Source organism: Alexandromys fortis, unplaced genomic scaffold (assembly GCF_014885135.2).
Source record: "Alexandromys fortis isolate MF-2015 unplaced genomic scaffold, M_Fortis_MF-2015_v1.1 scaffold_308, whole genome shotgun sequence".
Classification (NCBI taxonomy): domain Eukaryota; kingdom Metazoa; phylum Chordata; class Mammalia; order Rodentia; family Cricetidae; genus Alexandromys; species Alexandromys fortis.
Genome location: NW_026068180.1, coordinates 332925 through 352977, shown reverse-complemented (window position 1 = coordinate 352977; position 20053 = coordinate 332925). Strand labels below are relative to the sequence as shown.

The window sequence follows — 20053 nt, the reverse complement described above, 5'->3', positions numbered from 1 at the left end:
GGTGAGAAGGCAGGGTAAAACCGGGAGAGTGTAGTCACATGACCTGGCTCTCAGCCAAGATGGCGGCGAAAAGGTCACCTGACCCATCTGGCCTCCAGCCAAGATGGCGACCGCCATGTGTAGTCTGCTCAGTTGGAAAGCCCGCCAAGCCACAACAAAAGCCGCAGAGGGGAGGGGCAAAAGGCTGGAACCGAAAAACGGCTGTGTATAGTTTAATGGGGCCATTTTGGACAAAAACTGGTAAGTGTGAGGCATTAAAAGATGATGCCAGAGTGATAGGTCTGGATGGATTGGCTCCCGTGGTCAAGGCCATGCAAAGACCTGCAAAAACCGTGGCACCTCAAGCCTACAATGAGAACGGCTCCCCGTTAAGGCGAGATGCAGATGGCACGAACATCCACTGGCCCTATGGAAAGGCGTCCGATTCCATAGGGGGGGGGTGTTATAACCTGGCAGAATCGACTCGAGCCTCCGACGGGAGAGCGATTCCCGGGCAGGAGGGATTCAGCCAAGGTCAGGCCGCACCAAGCAGCGTGCTGCACTGTAGCAGCAGTTACGACAAAAGAAGGAAGGAAGAAAAGTAAGGAAAAAAAGAAAAAGAGAGAACTGGAGACCCCGGGCCTCCAGGCGCAGGTGAGCTGAGGCTTAACACAGGAGACAAGCCGAATTGAATGCCAGCGAAGGGAACCGAGGCCCTGAAGGCCCGCGGTTGGAGGTTCCCCCATCCNCTGGTCTACAAGAGCTAGTTCCAGGACAGGCTCCAAAGCCACAGAGAAACCCTATCTCGAAACCCCCCCCCCCCCCAAAAAAAAAGAAGAACCGCCCAATCATCCGTACCAGGCCAGCACTCTACCAACTGAGATGTACCCCCAGACGTTTCATCAGATGCTAGCATTGACGGAGGAGCATTTTCTCTTTTATTATAGATAGAAGCCCAAATGACCAGGATGTGTTCCCCGAGCTGCCACTCTGTGTCTGTCAAGTGGCAGCAGCTCAGCAGAGATGCCCCTGAGCCTCTGCAGGCTCCAGCCCGGGTGCCTTCCTTGTTTCACAACGACAGACTCCTTGTCTACGGATTCGTTCCCCACTGTACCCAGGTAGGAAGATGCACAGTTCCTTACACCGTGGGGAAGACAATGAATGATGCTGCTCCTCTCCCCTCCAGCGCTTGGCCTCTTGTTGGCATTATGGTCCCCCCACCCCGGGTACCTGGCCGGAGAAGCTCTTGATTTCTCTTGAGATGGGAGGATGTTACCAGAAGGGCTGCTGTTCCACTGTTCCACTTGCTGGGAGTAGAAAAGTTAACGAAACACTCGTGTTTCTCCTATTTCAGGCAACTCTGTGTGCACTCATCCAAGAGAAGGAATTTCATACAATGGTGTCAACTACCGAGCTTCAGAAGACAACTGGGACTGTGAGTCAAATCTTAAGTACTGGGCTGTGGGTAGAACTCAGCGGGAGAACACCATCCAAGCAGGCGGAAGGCTCTCTTCCGCTTCCCATACACGCTTAAGCTGGGGACAGACAGTCAAGATTTTCAGCTCTCACATATAAGCTCCATGTACTTCCTTTGTTGTGCTGATGTGTCGGCATACATGAAGGGAGGTCAGGGGTTCTCTGTGCAGTCGGGATGGGGACGCATCCCTTTGATGGGTCTTCATCTGGGATTCTTGGATCTGGGTGTATCTCTACAGGGTTCCATGGGTGTGAGTAATTGCAAGTAAACATGAGATTTTTGCCAGGTTGAATTGTGTTTACACACTTACAACTCCAGCACTTGGGACGTAGAGGCATTAGGACTGGGAATTTGAGGTCCTCCTTGGATACAAAGCAAGTTTGAGGCCAGCCTCGGCTACATGAGACCCTTTCTCAGAACAAAACGTGATTATCCATTTTGGTTTTGTTTGAGATACTGCCTAGCTCAAGGTGGCCTTGAAGATGAAGCACTTCTCGTGCCTCAGCCTCTTGAGCACTGGTATTCCATTCGTGCACCACCACACTCTGACAGTGTCTAGCAAAGGTTGTCACAGACCCCGTGGGTAAGGACGTGCTCCACAAAACTCCCCAGATGCCAGTCGCAAGTCTTTGTCTCACGTTTCCCGCTTGTCCAGCTTGCCCAGCTTGCCAAAGTTGGATCGGAGTTGGAGGTTCCCTCAGTCCTTTCTCAGAACTTAGCAGAACAGTTCATTTACTGTTGCTGATTATTACAGTGAAGGCCCAGATCTTTTTTTTTTAATCTTTTTTTTTAACAGTGTTTTTAATTTTTTATTCTTTTGAGAATTTCATACATGGGTACTGCATTTAGATCTCTCCTTCCCTCTCCAATTCCTCCTGAGTCAACTCCCCACTCTCAAGTTCATGACCTTTTCTTTTATGATTATTGTTATTCTTAAAAAAACGATTAGAGAGCGGCTACAAACGGTCCCCAGGCGGGCTGGCGGAGGGAGCCCGCCATGAGGGGCTACAGGAGGGCACGCTTCCTTGGCCCACGGTGGCGGCAGGTAACAGACACGTAAACACAGGAAATAGCCATAAGTATTTATTAAGGAAGGGGGAGAAAGAAAGACAGAGAAAAGAGATAAAAGGAGAGAGGAGCGATAAAAGAAGAGAGAGACAGAGAAAACGCGTGCACACGCCAAGGAAGCAGAAAGAGAGAGGGGGTCCCAAGATGGCGATGGGCGGGTCAGAGGTTATGGGAGTGGGTGTGGCTAGGGCAGGGACCCAAGAATAACAATTATCCTCTCTCTCTTTCTCTCTCTTTCACACACACACACACACACAGAGTAAATAAAACCTATTGAGTTTACTGTTTCTCTATGTACACATGCCTAGGGCCGGCCACTTGGAGCTGAATAATCTGTCAGGGGGCTCGTCCTTAAAAAAGACTGATTGTCCCTTTCTTAGAAGCTATTGATTACCCATAGGTGGAATCTAGGTGGAAGGTGGAGGGACGGGAGAGCCTCCAGAAGGCTGCTGACCAGCAGAGACTCAGTCTTAAATAGAGTCAAAAGGAAGAACTGGTGTCTGAAGACTGCTCTGACCTCCACATATACTCTTGTCTTCAGTTCGCCATACACACGCACGAACACACACACACACGCACACATGTACATTCTCTCACACACCTGTAAAGCCATTTAATAATTTTCTCCCCTCGATGCTTACACACAGATGATTCATAAACTGGCAGCTCGAGCGCTGATCAGAGATTATGAGGACGGTATTCTCCATGACAATGAAACCAACCATGAGGTTTGTTCTCCCAGTAAACGCCACGAAGCATTGTTCTATGTCATTCTTAAATTAAGTGGGGGTGGCTGAATAAAGAAGAATGTGATTCCAGGGCAGACATCAACATCTATGATGTCAGTCCTGGGGTGCGGGTGACTGTTTGCTGAATTCAGTAATGAAAGAGTTAATACCAGTGGCTTTCTGAGACTTCTGTGATTTTCTCCCATGAGGAATAGTCTGGAGGGGTGCTCAGGGGATGTCTGTGAGTGCCTGGGATAGCCCTCCTCTCTCCTCTGCTGAGCTGTAGCTCAGCAGCTCAGGGACAGGATGCCTTGGGACACTAGGCAGAGTCACACTCACCTTGCTCCCTCCTTGATGGACAGAGGAGGGTCCTGGCAGAGGGGCCCCGTAGACAGCTACTGTAACAGTCAAGCAGTACTGTTAAGTGAAGTTTGAGCATTGGTGTTCAATGGCGTTCCTAAAAAGATGTCCATACCATGTAGGGACCACTGACCATCACAGGGCTACAGAAAAAGGACTTGTTTCTCCTGGCAGCCCCAAGCAGGGGTTGAAGTGGGACTTAGAAGCACAGAAGCCACAAACATCTGCTGCTGAGTCACGGTTACAGTTTTCCACCAATCAGGAGTCAAAGATTAGGGGCTTTCCTAATTGTTCCTAATTGTTTCCTAAATGTTCCATCATTGTCAATCAACACGGAATGTAAGCCTTTCAGTCCAACCAACCAGATTCATTTGTTCTTTTGGCTGTTGGGTACAGCCATAATGTTTCTAGAGAACTGAAGATGCATAACAACTATGTCAAGGAGGAGGTGGGTCAGCTGTTGGAAGGCCCCTTGCTCTCCTAGTGCCCGGGAACCTGAACTTTGTTTCTCCTCCAAGTAAAGTGGAGTCTGAAGTCGAAATGGCAGTACTCAAGTCAAGGAGCTTTTGCCTGCTCCCTTCAGTGACCGCTTGGATTAGCACTCTCTATGTTCTCTTTGATTTAAGGCCCGTTTATCTCTGAATGCATCTGGCTAGCTTTGCCTTGAATAACCCTAATCAAGTAATGATACCTATACAATTCTTCAGCTATATAGTGGGAGCTTTGAGAGAACGAGGAGACTTGCAACATGCTCAGAAAAGCTGGGGAGGGAGGACTATGTAACTAAGTTTCTTCAGTGACTCAACTGAGTCAACCGTCTCAAGTCACCTCCCTAAGATACTTAGACAGGACCCCTGACTTAGCATCTGATTTGAAGTACTAATTATAAAGGTATTTACATAGGGCAGGAGATATAGCTCAGTTGGTAGAGAATCTACCCAGCTTTCACAAGGCTCTGAATCCACTATCCAGCAATGCACAAACCCAGTCTGATGGTGCACACCTACAATTCCAGCACTGCACAAACCCAGTCTGATGGTGCGCACCTATAATTCCAGCACTGCACAAACCCAGTCTGATGGTGCACACCTAGAATTCCAGCACTGCACAAACCCAGTCTGATGGTGCACACCTAGAATTCCAGCCCTAAACCCAGTCTGATGGTACACACCTAGAATTCCAGCCCTAGACCCAGTCTGATGGTGCACACCTATAATTCCAGCCCTTGGGAAATAGAGGCGGAAAGTTCTGAAGTTCAAAGTCAGCAGCACCAACATAGTTGAGTTCCAGGCCAGCCTAAGATACATGAGATACTGTCTCAAAAGAAATGGATGAGCCAGGAATGTTGGCCTGGTGCACGCCTTTAATCCCAGCACTCAAAGAGGTAGAGGCAGCTGGATCTCTGTGAGTTCAAGACCAGCCTTGTCTTTAGAGCAAGTTCTGGGAGTACATAGTAAAACTGTCTCAAGAAAAGAAAAAAAAAAATTAAGGAACTAAGAAAAGGAAGGGAATGTATATATTAAATGATTTATTTGTCACAGAAAAACACTGAGATTATTTTATGCTTTTTCAATCTCAGCCTACATAAATTAACACAGTTTCATTCTCTCCTAGATGAAGAAAAAAACCATGAAGTCTCTGATTATTGAACTCAGTAAAGAAAATTCTCTAATTACACAATTTACAAGCTTTGTGGCAGTTGAGAAAAGGGTATGTATTATTATTAATTTAGGATTAAACTGGGCTGGAGATATGACTCAGCTAGAACCCAAATCCAGTTTCCAGCACCCACAGACCCACAGATGGCTTGCAATAGCGACTCTAACTCCAAAGAATCTGGCATCCTCTTCTCTCTTCTGGCTTCTGTAGGCACCACACACAATTTAAAAAATTTTTTTTTGTTTCTTTCCTCTTTTTTTTTTTTTTTTTTTTTTTGAGGTAGTGTTTTAATGTGTAGCTCAGGCTGGTCTAGAACTCACCAGACTGGCTGCAAACTCAGAGATCCACTAATACCTATCTCTGCTTCCTGGGTGCTAGGAGTAAAGGTATGTGCCACCACATCCAACCGAAAATACTTTAAAAAGAAATCATTACCTGGGCAGTGGTGGCGCACACCTTTAATCCCAGCACTCGGGAGGCAGAGGCAGGTGGATCTCTGTGAGCTTGAGGCCAGCCTGGTTTACAGAGTAAGTTCCAGGACATTCAATACTGGTATACAGAGAAACCCTGTCTCAAAAAACAAAAACATGAGTGGGCAGTGGTGACACATGACTTTAATCCCAGCTCTTGGGAGGCAGAAGCAGGTGGCTCTCTGTGAGTTTGAGGCCAGCCTGGTTTCCAAAGGGAGTTCCAGGATAGCCAGTTACGTGGAGAAACCCTGTCTTGAAAAAAACAAAACCAAAAAAGTTTTGATTATTTACTAGCACTCTCTATATAAATGTACATTGTTTTGTTTTTCAAGACAGGGTTTCCCAGTAGCTATGGAGCCAGTTCTGGAACTCACTCTGTAGACCAGGCTGTCCTTGAACTCACAGAGACCCCTGTCTCTGCCTCCTAAGTGCTGGGATTAAAGGCATGCGCTGTCGCCACCTGGTGCTGTATGTATATTTTAAGACATCTATGTCTCTAGAAGCCAGGCGGTAGTGGCACATGCCTTTAATCCCAGCACTCAGGTTGATCTCTGAATTGGAGGTCAGCCTGGTCTGCAGAGTGAGTTCCAGAATAGTAAGGACTGCAGAGAGAAACCATGTCTTGAAAAGAAAAAAAAAAATCTATAGTAGTTTGGGGCTAGGATGTGGTGCCACAATGTAGTTAAGCCCCAATACACAAACTTGCACAAAAAAGACATACTGTAATTTTTGTTGTTGTTGTTGTTTTGTTCTTTTGGGGTTTTTTTGGTTTTTCAAGACAGGGTTTCTCTGTGTAACAACCCTATCTATCCTGATACTAGCTCTGTAGACCAGGCTAGCCTTGAACTCACAGAAATCTACCTGCCTATACCTCCAAGTACTGGGATTAAAAGCATGTTCCACCACCGCCCGGCTTTATTTCTTGATTTATTTTTCAGATTGGCCTTTAGGCAAGTCTATGGGGTGTTTTCTTGGTTGATCGATATGGAAAGGCCCTCAATAGCGAGGGGCATATATAATCCAAGTAAATGCCCAGATATTCTAAGATATTCTAAACCTAACATCCATAAGTCTTTAGAATGTGTTAATTATTTAATTCGATATCAAAAATTATTTAGTTTTGATAATATTTCAAAATTTTAATTCCATTGTGATTCTATATAGGACGCTAATGAGATTCCTTTTGATAATGCCCCAAATATTTTGGAACTTGTTGCCAAAGAAGATGTAGACTTTCTGCCATACATGAGTTGGCAGGAAAAGTTCCCAGACCCCTTCGTAACACAGGTAAGTACAGTCACCAAATTCAGTCATCCATTGGTTAACGATGGGGGTGTATTCTGAGAAGTGTGTCAGAAGAGAGTTCATGACTGTGTGAACATCCTAGAGTGAACTCACCCAGGCCCAGCGTTCCAGGACGATTACTGAGTATGTGGCCTCCATTAAATAAAGAAACACAGTAAACAGAAGACATAGGGAGAAAACTGTCAATTCAAACTAACCTTGTTTGAATTAAATAGAAGGCATGCATCCTTCTTGGGGGGCGGAGAGTGAGGATAGCGTCTCTACATAACCCTGCTATCCTGGATGGAACTAGCCATGTAGACCAGGCTGTCCTGGAACTCACAGAAATTGGCCTGCCTCTGTCTCCCAAATGCTGGGATAAAGGTGTGTGACATTACACCAGGCCACAGGAGGAATACACTCTTAAAAGACAGTTTATAAGAGAATCTTGGAGCTGAGTGCAGTACACACAGAGTCCAGGGTCATCCTTAGATACATGGAAAGTTCTAGACCAGCTTGGCATATGTTAGATTCTGTCTCAAAGGAACTAAGAAGATAACCATTTAAATTTTTTTAGACTTATTTTTTATATGTATGGCTTTCTTGCATGTATATGTTTAGGACACTGTGTCCACATCTGTGTGACAGTCAAGTGTGAGTGACCCTTCGTGTACAGGAAAGACTCCCTGAGGTGGAGTGAGCAAGAGAAGCAAGAACATTGTGAGGATAGTTTCCATGGTTTCCACTATTTCTTTAAGAACAGAACATAAATGTATTTGCTTAGCTTGTTTGCCTGCTCTTGCTTTTATTTACTGTATATATTCCCTTTCTGGAGATGCTGGGAATTGAACCCAGCACCTTGCATATGCTAAGCAAATACTGTACTGCCCCTTAACACTGACGTGCATTCACCTCCCAGGAGTCAGTTAGGTGGCGTGGGGTGGGGGAAAGGAATGTTCAAGGACACCTGCTTATCCGTTTGCTTTTTGTTACTTTTGTACCATAGGCAGAGTCTGAGTGTTTGGAACTAGAGCAGGATGACGTCACCAACGGCAGCCAACCACTACAGGTATACCATTAAACAGAACTGTGCATGGTGAATTTCCAGGTTGGTTTTACACTAGTTCTAGCCGGGCAATGGTGGCGCACGCCTTTAATCCCAGCACTCGGGAGGCAGAGGCAGGCGGATCTCTGTGAGTTCGAGACCAGCCTGGTCTACAGAGCTAGTTCCAGGACAGGCTCCAAAGCCACAGAGAAACCCTGTCTCGAAAAACCAAAAAAAAAAAACACTCGTTCTAGGTTGGCTGGCCCCTAGGCCCTTAGATTCCTTCCTCGCCTCTTTAGTTCTGTGTTTACATTTTAATTTCCATTTCATTGAAATTTATCCTGGTGTAAAAGTGTAAAACCAACCTAATCTCCAAAGAACTTGACTTACTGTCTACTCTGCAATAACATTCTAATTATTACTATGTTAGCAAAGTCTTTAATATATGAGAAGTCTGCCAGGCAGTGGTGGCTCATACCTTTAAACCCAGCACTCAAGAGGCAGAGGCAGAGGCAGAGGCAGGCAGATCTCTGTGAGTTCAAGGCCAGCCTGGTCTACAGAGCAAGTTCCAGGACAGGCACCAAAGCTACAGAGAAACCTTGTCTTGAAAAACAAAACACACACACACAACTTCATCTTTTTGTTGTTGTTTGGGTTTTTGTTGTTGTTGTTGTTGTTGTTGTTTTGGTTTTTCAAGGCAGAGTTTCTTTGTGTTGCTTTGTTGCCTGCCCTGGAACTAGCTCTTGTAGACCAGGCTGGCCTCGAACTCACAGAGATCTGCCTGCCTCTGCCTCCTTAGTGCTGGGATTAAAGGAGTGCACCACCACTGCCCAGCTAACTTCATTTTTCTCAATATTCCAGTTTCTCAGCAGGCATGATGGCCCAGGCATATAATCCCTGCTACTGAAGAGGAATATCACAACAAGTTTGTGGCCAGCCTAGGCTACAGAGCAAGTTAAAGGCCAGCCTGGGCAACTTAGTGAGAATGTTCCAAAAAAATAAAACACAATACAAAAAAATTAAAAGCCATACATGGTGGTACAATGCCTTTAATCCTAACACTTGGGAGGCAGAAGCATGCAACTTGCAGAGTTTGGGGCCTTTGTAGTCTACATAGTGAGTTCCAGGCCATCCTGGGCTACACAGTGAGACCCTGTCTTATTCTGTTGTGGTAAAATACCTTGACAAACACAGCTTATGGGAGAGAGGATTTATTTTGGTTCACAGTTCTAGAGGAAACACAGTTCATTGTGGTAGGGAAGGCATGGGGATGGCCTCACATACTGCATTAGCAGTCTGGAAGCTGAAAGAGAATGGGAAATGTCCAGAAACCCTCAAGGCCACCCTAGTGCCACACCACCTCCACCAAGGCTCCACTTCATAAAATCCCATGATCTTCCCAACAGTGCCACAACTGGGGACCATAGGAGTTCAAACACATTATTCTGTGGGAGGCATTTCATGTTCAAACCATAGCACTAGGCATACGAGGTTCATGCCTGTAATCCTAACTCAGGAGATTAAGGCAAGACCAGATAGGCTGACCTATCCAGCTTTATGTCTGCTGTGATTACAACCTTGGCAGGAGACAAATACGCCATGCAGTCAGAGCTTGAGTGTGGAGGTTATTGAGAGAAGGGTAAAAAGGAGGGGAGAGAAGGAAAGGGAGAGGGAAGGAAAGGGGGAAGTAAAGACCTGCTTGCCTCTTCAGAACAACATCCTAAAGAGAGCTGGAGTGGGCGGAGCAGAGACACAGCAGCCATAGAACCATGGGCTGGCCAGGGTGCTGCCTGGGTTCCTTCCGCTAGGTGACAGGGACCAGCATAATGCCTGAATCCTAGCGATGTCAGTCTGGGCTACAGAGTAAGACAGTGTCTCATGGGCCTGCAAGGTGGCTCAACAGGTCAAAGTGCTTGCCGGACCAGCTTGATTTGATCTTCAGAATCCACAGTAGAAAGAGAGACCCAATTCCCAAATGTCCTCCTACTTCCACACATGCACATGGCACTCATATGCACGCACACACACACACACACACACACTAATAACAAATGACACAGAATTTCAAAGGTCTTGTCTCAAAGAGGCTAGAGTTGTAGCTCATCAATAGCAGGCTTCCCTGTGAGAAGTCCTGGGTTCTATTCCTAGAGTCCTAAATAAAATATGAGAATTCCTCCCCCCCTTCTCTTTGTTGTTGTTCTTTGAGATAGCATCTCAGTGTAATCCAGGATGACCAGAAATCCCTATGTAGCACAGGCTGGCCTCAAACTCAAGATCCCCCTGCCTCAGCATCCCAATTGCTGCTATTATAGGGCTGTTACCAGGTGTTTCCAGGTTTAAGAGTTGACAATAAGGACTTATGTAAGATGTGCAATGTGAATAAGATATTTTTATTCACATATTTTAGTTTTAATTATGGATATGTGTGTGCATTTTTCTGCAGGAGCCTGAAACAAACATCAGATACTTTGCAGCCGGTGCTCCATTAGGCAGGTTTGCCTCACCTGAGGTAGGTGCTGGGTCCTCTGGAAGGGCAGCTTCACAGTAGCTTGTGTGTAAATCAGAGCAGTATAGTCAGGCATAGTGGTGCACGCCTTTAATCCCAGCATTTAGGAGGCAGAGACAGGCAGACCTCTGTGAGTTTGAGTCCAGCCTGCTTTGTGTAGCAAGTTCCAGGCTGGTCAGGGCTACAGGGTGAGAGCCTACCTCAAAATAATACAAACAAACAAACAAATAAATAAAACCAAACAGGCAGAGCAGTAGAATAGGTCAGAATACATTTTGCGGGAATAGCAGTTCACATAAGCAAAGATGCTTAAGGGCCCAGATTATTATCTGGGACATCCTTCCAGAGAAAAGGGGATTTGCTATTTCAGGTGGTTTAGGTGGTTCTCTAATCATTTTCCTACTGCACATACCCCTTGTGATTTTAATCATAAACCTAGCCGGCTGTGCACAGACGTAAGCTAGTAAATTGAGGGTTCTCCCTGCGAGTTCACTTTGAGGACACTGTAGGCCTTACCGCTCATACAGCTAAAACCAGTTCAGGCAAGATTAACCTTTCTGGTCTCTTATACAGATACATTAGGAATACGTTGAACAAAAGGTATCTAAATTTGATTGTTGTTAGTGAAGGAGAAACTTTCTGTTACCCAGAAAGGGGTGTGTATAGGCCAATGTAGGTGGGGATGGAAGAGTTCTGAGATGGCTGGGTGCCTTGTTCAGAAAGGACTGCGTGTGTGTGTGTGTGTGTGTGTGTGTGTGTGTACACGTGGGGGGGCCTGTGTGCACACACGTGTGTGTGTGCATGCGGCCCTGTGTGCACACGTGTGTGTCTGCATGTGGGCCTGTGTGCACACGTGTGTGTGTGCGCGTGCGGGCCTGTGTGCACACACACATGTCACATGCAGGTGACAGAACTCAGCTGCCAAGAACATTATTACAAATGAGAGTTGGGGATGTAGGATCCCAGACTACTAACTCACCCTTTCCTCGGGCCAGTACCCATGGCTCTGGTGTTCTTCAAATCTTACAAATGTTTTGCCTTTTACCCTTGGTCTTTGTGTATTAGCTTACTATAAAACTTTTAGCCAGAAGTGGTATAGTGGCTCACACCTGTAATCTCACCTCAGAAGGCTGAAGTAAGAGGATTGACAGGAGTTGACGGCCAACCTGGGTTGTGTCATAAGACCATGCCTCAAAAAAGTAAAAGTAATCCAAATTAGACCAAATCAGACCGAATTAGGAGAAGCCCAGGTTTAATGACCGCCGAGCCCCCTCCCCCACCCCAGGAAAACAGAAACTCGGAGAGGGGAATGGAAAACCAAAAGACCACTGACTCTCCCCGGGGAGGGGTCATCGTTTGGCGGGCGTGGGCTCTGGACTGTGGCCACTCCCAGAGGAGGGGACTTTGACCCCCTGCCAAATATTTCAGACTCTTTGTATATATGGATGTAGGACAGTTGATCAGAAATAAATAGACAGGAAACCAGATAAGCATTATGATGTTTTTATAATGTTTATTTGTCTGTCTGTTTATTGGCATGCTGGGCGAGGGTACAGTGGACTGGATGCATGGAGGTCTGAGGACACCTTGTGCTAACTGGTTCTCTCCTTCTATCATGGGTGTCTCTGAAATTGACACCCATGTCACTTAGCCACAGTGTCTCTGGCTGTCAAGCCATCTCACCAGCCCACATATTGTTTTTTATTTATTTCTTTCTCTTATTGGTGTTTATGAATGAACTCAGATTCATCCATAAATCTAGGGAAATTCCCCACCACTGAGCATTATCCCCACTCCTCTTTCCGTCTTGTTTTTGTTTAAAGTTTTGTAGGTTTGTTTCTTTGTTTTATTTGTTTTGTTTTTTGTTTTTCGAGACAGGGTTTCTTTGTAGCTTTGGAGCCTGTCGTGGAACTAGCTCTTGTAAACCAGGCTGGCCTGCCTCTGCCTCCCAAGTGCTGGGATTAAAGGCCTGCACCACCACTGCCCAGCCTATCCCCAGTCCTCTTGTATTTTTTTTATTTTAATTTTTATTATTTATTTATTTATTTATTTATTTATTTATTTATTTATTTATTTGAGACAGTGTTTCTCTGGGTAGTTCTGGCTGTCCTGGAACTTCATCTGTAGACCAGGCTGGCCTTGAGCTCAGAGATCCACCTGCCTCGGTCTTCCCAGTGCTGGGATAAGAGGTGTGAGCTACCACCGTCTGATTAATTTTTTATTTTGAAATGGTGTCTCACTATTGCCCAGACTGGCCTTGAAATTCAAGATCTTCTTGCCTGCGCCTCTTGAGTGCAAGATTAGAGGTGTGAGCCACTACACCACACCTGGCTAAAAGCCCTTCTCCCTGGACCTACTTACCTGTCAGAGTTGATTTTTGGGTTAGGGATCCCTAACAGCCCAGTCATTCAGCTACTTGGGAGAATGTTTGCTCATTTATTTTGTTCTGCTTTCTCTTCACATGCACAACTTTGTCACCTGGGCAGCCCTTCTCGGTCTCCTCTGAAGGGAAGGAGAAACAGCTACATTTGACTAAAAAACTCAAAAAAAAGCTAAGGAGAAGTTTTCAAGAAGTTTCTGAAGATTTTGAATGCGTGACCCCAGAGCCACAGTCTCCTGCAGCAGCAGAGTCTCTCAAGGTCCACTCACAGTCGGAAGGTGTGGGCCGGCCATCAGGTGTGACTCATCTGGTGTCGCAGAGAAGAGAGGGGGGATTTAAAAGAAGTCTGTTGGCGACTAAAGCAACACGCGGGGCTGCTCCCATGGATTTGTCTGCTCCTGCAGATCTGTTTTCTTTCCTTTCTCCCCGCAGCTCCCAGTCTGCTTCGTTCTCTCCTCCAGGCTACGTTCCCAGAGCTCCTCCTCTTGCTGCCCCTCTCCCTGGTGGCACCCACTTTCCTCTCCCTCCCTCTCTCCCTGGTGCCCCCTGTCTTCCTCCCGCTCCCGCTCCCGCTCCCCCTCCCTCCGGTGTTGCTAGTCTTCCTCCTCCTACCCCTCTCCTTTTTGGCAGCCATTTTCCTCCTCCTCACGGAAAATTCATCCCAGACAACTCACCTGTGTTTGGCCAAAGCCTTAATCCTGTAGGAGGTACCAACATCTTCCATGATTCAGAGTCTCCTCCCGGGCATCTTTTCTCGGGCTTTGGCAGTGTTACTGCTTTCTCAGGTGGTTTCTCCAGTTCAAAGAAAGTTTCCCCAAGGCCCGACGAGGCACCTTATCTAAAGTCTATGGCAGTTCTTCGCTGTCCTCCTCTCTCCAGAGTTCTTTGCTCTGGGCATCCCCGTAGGCCTTCACAAAGTGGCTCTGGGCATCCCCGTAGGCCTTCACAAAGTGCCTCCCTCCCTCGGGGACCTGAGGACAGAATCGCAGATACCAAAATGGATTCAGGTGAATCAGCTTTCCCCTTTGAGTCTCTCTTAAATCGTTCTGCCAGCGCTGCGCCATCAGATGGCTTAGACGGCCTGGGTTTTCAAGACATGGTTTTGCCTGCCTCATTCGAAGCAAAAATGGATGAAGCGGAAATTGAGGAAGCAATAAGATATAAAGCGTGCAAGATAGAGACTTATGCATCAAACGACGCTTGTGCAGAGGAAGATGAGGAATGGACGCTCTGCGAAAGCGCTTCCACGGAAGAAGATGAGGGATATGTGGTCTCTGAAAGCTTTCCTGCACCGTGGACTTCGCTCTTTGCCCTACAAACCGAGGTATTCGTCTTATCTCTTCAGTTAGCTTCACGGCTTACAACAGTGCATTTGAGAGCAGTTGCTCATAGAACAGCGTATTGCCAGTCCTTAGTGGTTCAGGGTGTGTGTCAGCATGGAAGAAAATGTCTCTCAGTGAGTAGTCAGATGAACTAAAACTCTGTGTGATGGTGGATGCTGTTTGTCATTCATCCTTAGCGACTGTTAATATTTGTCAGTTGAAAATTAGCATCCTGGGGGCTGGAGATATGGCTCAGTGATTAAGAGCACTGGCTGTTCTCCTAGAGGACCTGAGTTCAGTTCCCAGCACCCACATGGCAGTTTACAACTGTCTGTAATTCCAGTTCCAGGGGGATCTGACACTTCCACACCAATGCACATAACATAATTTTAAATAAATAAATAAATAAAAGAAGAAAGAAAGAAAATTAGCATCCTTGAAGAGGTCATGGATTTACTCCCTAAGTTCTAGTGTCAGGAATTGAGGTTGACAGAAATTTCCTACTGCCTAGTAAACATAGGTGCAATGAGTATTCTGAATATTTTCCTCTATTAGTGTGTGAACTACTATTACTGTAGTAGCGTGGAGGGCCACAGCTCTCCATTCGTCAAGCCAGTCAATACCCTGTAACTCTAGCTTCAGCACTGGCTCTGAGATCCAGGCTCACGTATGTAATTGTTTTGGTGGGAAAGCATTTAGTGAAGCAAAGAGGACTTCCCTCAGTGTCAGAGTAAATCCTGGCATTACCACGTTGTGTTTGTGGGCTCCAGTTGTCTCAACAGCATAGCAGGAATACTAGCAATATTTACCACACACAGTGGGGGCTTTTAAAAGGCACTTAAGTATATTTTTAAAATTTTTTTTTTTTTTGGTTTTTCGAGACAAAATTTCCCTGTGTAACAGCCTACCTGTCCTGGAACTAGCTCTTGTAGACCAGGCTAGCCTCAAAACTCAGAGATCTGCCTGCCTCTGCCTCCTGAGTGCTGGGATTAAAGGTTTAATAAAAAATAAAAATAATGGAGACCAGCCTGGTCTACAGAGCGAGTTCCAGAACAGGCTCCAAAGCTAGACCGAGAAACCCTGTCTCAAAAAAACAAAACAAAAAATAAAAACAATGAAATGTGGTGGAGGGCTGGCAAGAAGGCTCATTGGGGAAAGTGCTCGCCACACAAACCTGATGGCCTGGGCTTGATCTCTGGAACCTACATAAAGGTAGTTTTATATGTATACCATGTACATGCAGATGCCTGTACAGGACAGAAGGCTTTGGACCCTGGAACTGTATTTACATGTGGTTGTGAACAGCCTGATGCAACTTCTGGGAACTGTACCTGGGTCCTCTGCAAGAACAGTAAATGCTCTTAACCACTGAGCCATCTCTCCAGCTCCAGTTTTAATTTTTTTTTTTTTGAAGCAGAATCTTGCAATATAGGCCAGTCTGACTTGGAACATTCTGTGTGGTCCAGTTAGGCTAGAAGTTAAGACACACCTGCCTCTGCCTGCCAAGTACCTTATTATTGGCATGCAGCTTTGTAATGGTAAAAATAAAACAGTGCTGTTTCCCGAGGGGTGGCAGTGGGTCCCAGGCAGGGAGCTGCTCGATGGGTCAGCCTGTCCCATGAGAAGCCTCGATGGGTGAGAGACAGAGACAGATAGGCATGCTATGCAGAGTGAGGTTGGATATTTATTTAGTGGGTTATGGAAGGGAAGGGGAAAGGGGAGAGAGAGGGAGAAGGTGGGACAAGGAGAAAGTGGCAGAGAGAGAAAGAGAAAGAGAAACAGAGAGGGGAAGGAGAGGAGAAGAGAAGCTACCTCTTCAGGAGAGAGGCAGAAAAGAGAGAGCTCAGGCTGGAGGAGGTAGGATGTCCACTTCCCTCGGCAGAAGGGGAGGGGTTGGGAGAGGGCAGGGCTTGTCTCTTAAAGGGACAGGACAGACCCTTATAATCTTCATTTTCATTTTTTAAATATGTATATATTTTTTTAATTAGGATATTTTTTTTGTTTGTTTGTTTTGGTTTTTCAAGATGGGGTTTCTCTGTGTGACACCCCTAGCTATCCTGGAACTCTGTTTGAGGCTGGCCTCGAACTCACAGAAATCCACCTGCTTCTTCCTCCTGAGTGCAGGGATTAAAGGCATGTGCCACCACTGCCCAGCTGGAAATAGGATCTTATCGTGTATCCCAGGTTGGTCTAGAACCCCCTATGTAGCTCAGGCTGGGCTCAGACTTGCAGCTGTCCTCTCGCTTCAGCGTCCCAAGTGCTGGGTTACAAATACTAGACGCCGTGCTTGACGTATTCTTGGTTTTGTGTTATGGCACTGATATTGAATATGGACATCACACATGTAGGCAAACATTCTGTCCCAGAGCTGTAACCCTAGTCCTTTTCATTTCCTTTTATTTTTGTTATTTGTGTGTGTGGTGTGTGTATATACCCGAGTCTGTGTGTGCAAGTGTTCTTGCGGATGTGAATATAACTGTGTACACGTGCACATAGCGGCCAGAGGTCAATGGTGAATGTCTTCCTCAATTGCTTTCCACTTTTTTTTTTTTTTTGGTTTTTCGAGACAGGGCTTCTCTGTGGCTTTGGAGCCTGTCCTGGAACTAGCTCTGTAGACCAGGCTGGTCTCGAACTCACAGAGATTTGCCTGTCTCGGCCTCCTGAGTGCTGGGATTAAAGGCATGCGCCACTGCCGCCCGGCTCAGATACAGGTTTAAGCCAACTGAAAGTCTTTATTAGCTGGTTGGCAGCTATACTGAGGGTTCAAGCTCAGTTTAACATCACTCCTTTCTCAGAGTGAGTTTTTAGGAAAAAAAAACAAACAAACATATGTCTGGTTGAAACATTTCAGTTAACAAGGACAGTTAGCTAGAAGCAGAACTACAGAAGCCAAAAAACAAGGTTGGTACATTAGAGACTTTCCCAGAATTATGGACTTTGATAGATTTGGCCTTTGTTTTGGTTTTGGAAGGTGATGCTGTCTAAATGCTGAGTTTGACAGCCTGATGGTAATTCCATCATGGAGTCAGTTGTGCTAAGGCCTGGGCCCTGGTACACTTGGTCTGATGGTATATATTTAATACTGAAAAGGGAATTATGCTAGAAAAATACTGTATGACATAGAATCTACGATTATCAATATAATTTTTTTTCTTAATTTTACAGGATGGTTTCTGGAAACTGACACCATCACTAGGATTTATACTAAAACTTAATGTAAATATTCTACACAATTTTCTTGAAGAAAAAGGCATTCGATCTCTAGGTAAGCCACTGTTTCTCAATTAATTAAGTCACTGTGTTCCTTCACTTTTCCACTCGCTTATAGGCAAACTCCTAATTGTAATAAATTATTTTGTAAACTAGTGCGTTCATTTAATAGTTTTGTAAGTTCCATATGAATAGAATTAATTGTTTTTTTGACACAGGGTCTCACTATGTAGCCCTGACTAGCCTGGAACTCTCTGTGTAGACCAGGCTGGCTTTGAACTCTCGGAGATCTGCTTGTCTCTGCTTCCCAAGTGCTGGAATCAAAGATGTGTGCCACCATGCTCAGTTACTAGAATCAGATTTATTCACAGTCATGACTTTACCAATGATGGGAGTATTTTATTAGCAGTTTGATTAGAGTGTGTGGCACCAACTACTGCAGAAGAACAACCCCAAATCTGGGAATAGTGACACACACCTGTAATCCTGCCGTTTGGTAGCCTAGCCAGGTGGAGCGTGAGTTTGAGAACAGTTGGGCTACATAATGAGACCATGCCAGTGATAACACTATTCAGTGCTCAATAGTACCACAAGGACATATGCTCAACTATGTTTATAGCAGCATCCTTTGTCATAGCCAGAACCTGGAAACAATCTAGATGCCCCTCGATCGAAGAATGGATAAAGAAAATGTGGTACATTTACACAATGGAGTATTATATAGTAGAAAAAAATGACAGCTTGGATTTTGCAGGCAAAAGGATGGAGCTAGAAAACATCATATTGAGTGAGATAACCCAGACCCAGAAAGACAAATATAATATGTACTCACTCAAAAGTGGCTTTTAGAATAAAGCAAAGAAAAACCAGCCTACAGTTCACAATCCCAGAGAACCTAGACAACAAAGAGAACTCTAAGACTACAAGGATCCAATCTACATGGGAAGTAGAAAAAGACAAGATCTCCTGAGTAAATTGGGACTGTGGGGATCATGGAAGAGGGTAGAAGGGGAGTGGGGAGGAAGGGAGGGAAGCAGAGAAAATACATAGTTCAATAAAAACAATAAAAAAAACACTATCCAAAAGCTCAGTTTAACACACTCAATAATTACGTTCTTGGCCACAACATAAGTACCTATTGGTCAACAGGGACATTCTCTTCCACATTGAGACCTTGGCACTTTCCAGATGTGGCTCTCCCATCACATGGAAAAATAAATCAAAACTACACTGACATTTTTTTTTTTTTACTTCACTCCATCAGAAACAATGGCTAGAGAGATGGTTCAAGAGTTAAAAGCACAAACCGCTCTTGGTTCCCAGCACCCTTGTCAGCTGGCTAGCAACTACCTTTTTTTTTCTTTTTTTTTTTTTAAATATAATTTTTTATTGAAAAAAAAAGATTTCTGCCTCCTCCCCTCCTCCCATTTCCCTCCCCGTCTCCCTTTTCCCCCCTCCTCCCTCTCCTCTCCCCCTCCCCCCACTCCTCTTCCTCTCCCTCTCCAGTCTGAGGGGCAGTCAGGGTTCCCTGCCCTGTGTAAAGTCCAAAGTCCTCCCCGCTCCATCCTGGTCTAGGAAGGTGGACATCCAAACTGGCTAGGCTCCCCCAAAGCCAGAACATGAAGTAGGATCAAAACCCAGTGGCATTGTCCTTGGCTTCTCAGCAGCCCTCATTGTCCGCCATATTCAGAGAGTCCGGTTTTATCCCATGCTTTTTCAGTCGCAGTCCAGCTGGCCTTGGTGAGCTCCCAATAGATCAGCCCCACTGTCTCCGTGGGTGGGTGCACCCCTCGTGGTCCTGACTTCTTTGCTCATATTTTCCCTCCTTCTGCTCCTCCTTGGGACATTGGGAGCTCAGTCCGGTGCTCCAGTGTGGGTCTCTGTCTCTATCTCCATCCATCTCCAGATGAAGGTTCTATGGTGATATGCAAGATATTCATCAGTATGGCTATAGGATAGGGTCATTTCAGATTCTCTGTCCTCAGCTGCCCCAGGAACTAACTGGGGACATCGCCCTGGGCACCTGGGAGCACCAAATCTCTTGCCAACCCTAAGATGGCTCCCTTAATTAAGATGTGTGCTTCCCTGCTCCCCTATCCGACCTTCCTTTATCCCAAACATCCCGTTTCCCAAGTTCCCCCCAACCTCCCCTTCTCACTTTTCTCTCCCCATCTCCCCTTACCTCCCTCTCCCCCCTCCCCCAAGATCCCATTTTTTGCCTGGCAATCTTGTCTACTTCCCATAATCAGGAGGATAGCTATATGTTTTTCTTTGGGATCACCTTCTTATTTAGCTTCTTTAGGAAATCAAATTATAGACTCACTGACCTTTATTTATCTCTAGAAACCAATTATGAGTGAGTACATCCCATGTTCATCTTTTTGGGTCTGGGTTACCTCACTCAGGATAGTGTGTTCTATTTCCATCCATTTGCATGCAAAATTCGAGAAGTCATTGTTTTTTACCGCTGAGTAGTATTCTAATGTATATATATTCCACACTTTCTTCATCCATTCTTCCATTGAAGGACATCTAGGTTGTTTCCAGGTTCTGGCTATTACAAAT

General features: G+C 45.6%; 1 protein-coding gene across 1 annotated transcript in view; it reads left to right on the top strand.

Moving 5' to 3' along the window:
• The window catches only part of Parp4 (poly(ADP-ribose) polymerase family member 4), a 97791-nt gene that overhangs the window by 69664 nt on the left and 8074 nt on the right, over positions 1–20053 (top strand). The window contains exons 26-34 of the mRNA XM_050129099.1: positions 927–1097; positions 1334–1414; positions 3172–3252; positions 5227–5322; positions 6906–7028; positions 8032–8094; positions 10514–10579; positions 13063–14280; positions 17444–17543. Coding sequence (XP_049985056.1) covers positions 927–1097; positions 1334–1414; positions 3172–3252; positions 5227–5322; positions 6906–7028; positions 8032–8094; positions 10514–10579; positions 13063–14280; positions 17444–17543 — 1999 coding nt within the window. The remainder of the gene's footprint in view (positions 1–926; positions 1098–1333; positions 1415–3171; positions 3253–5226; positions 5323–6905; positions 7029–8031; positions 8095–10513; positions 10580–13062; positions 14281–17443; positions 17544–20053) is intronic.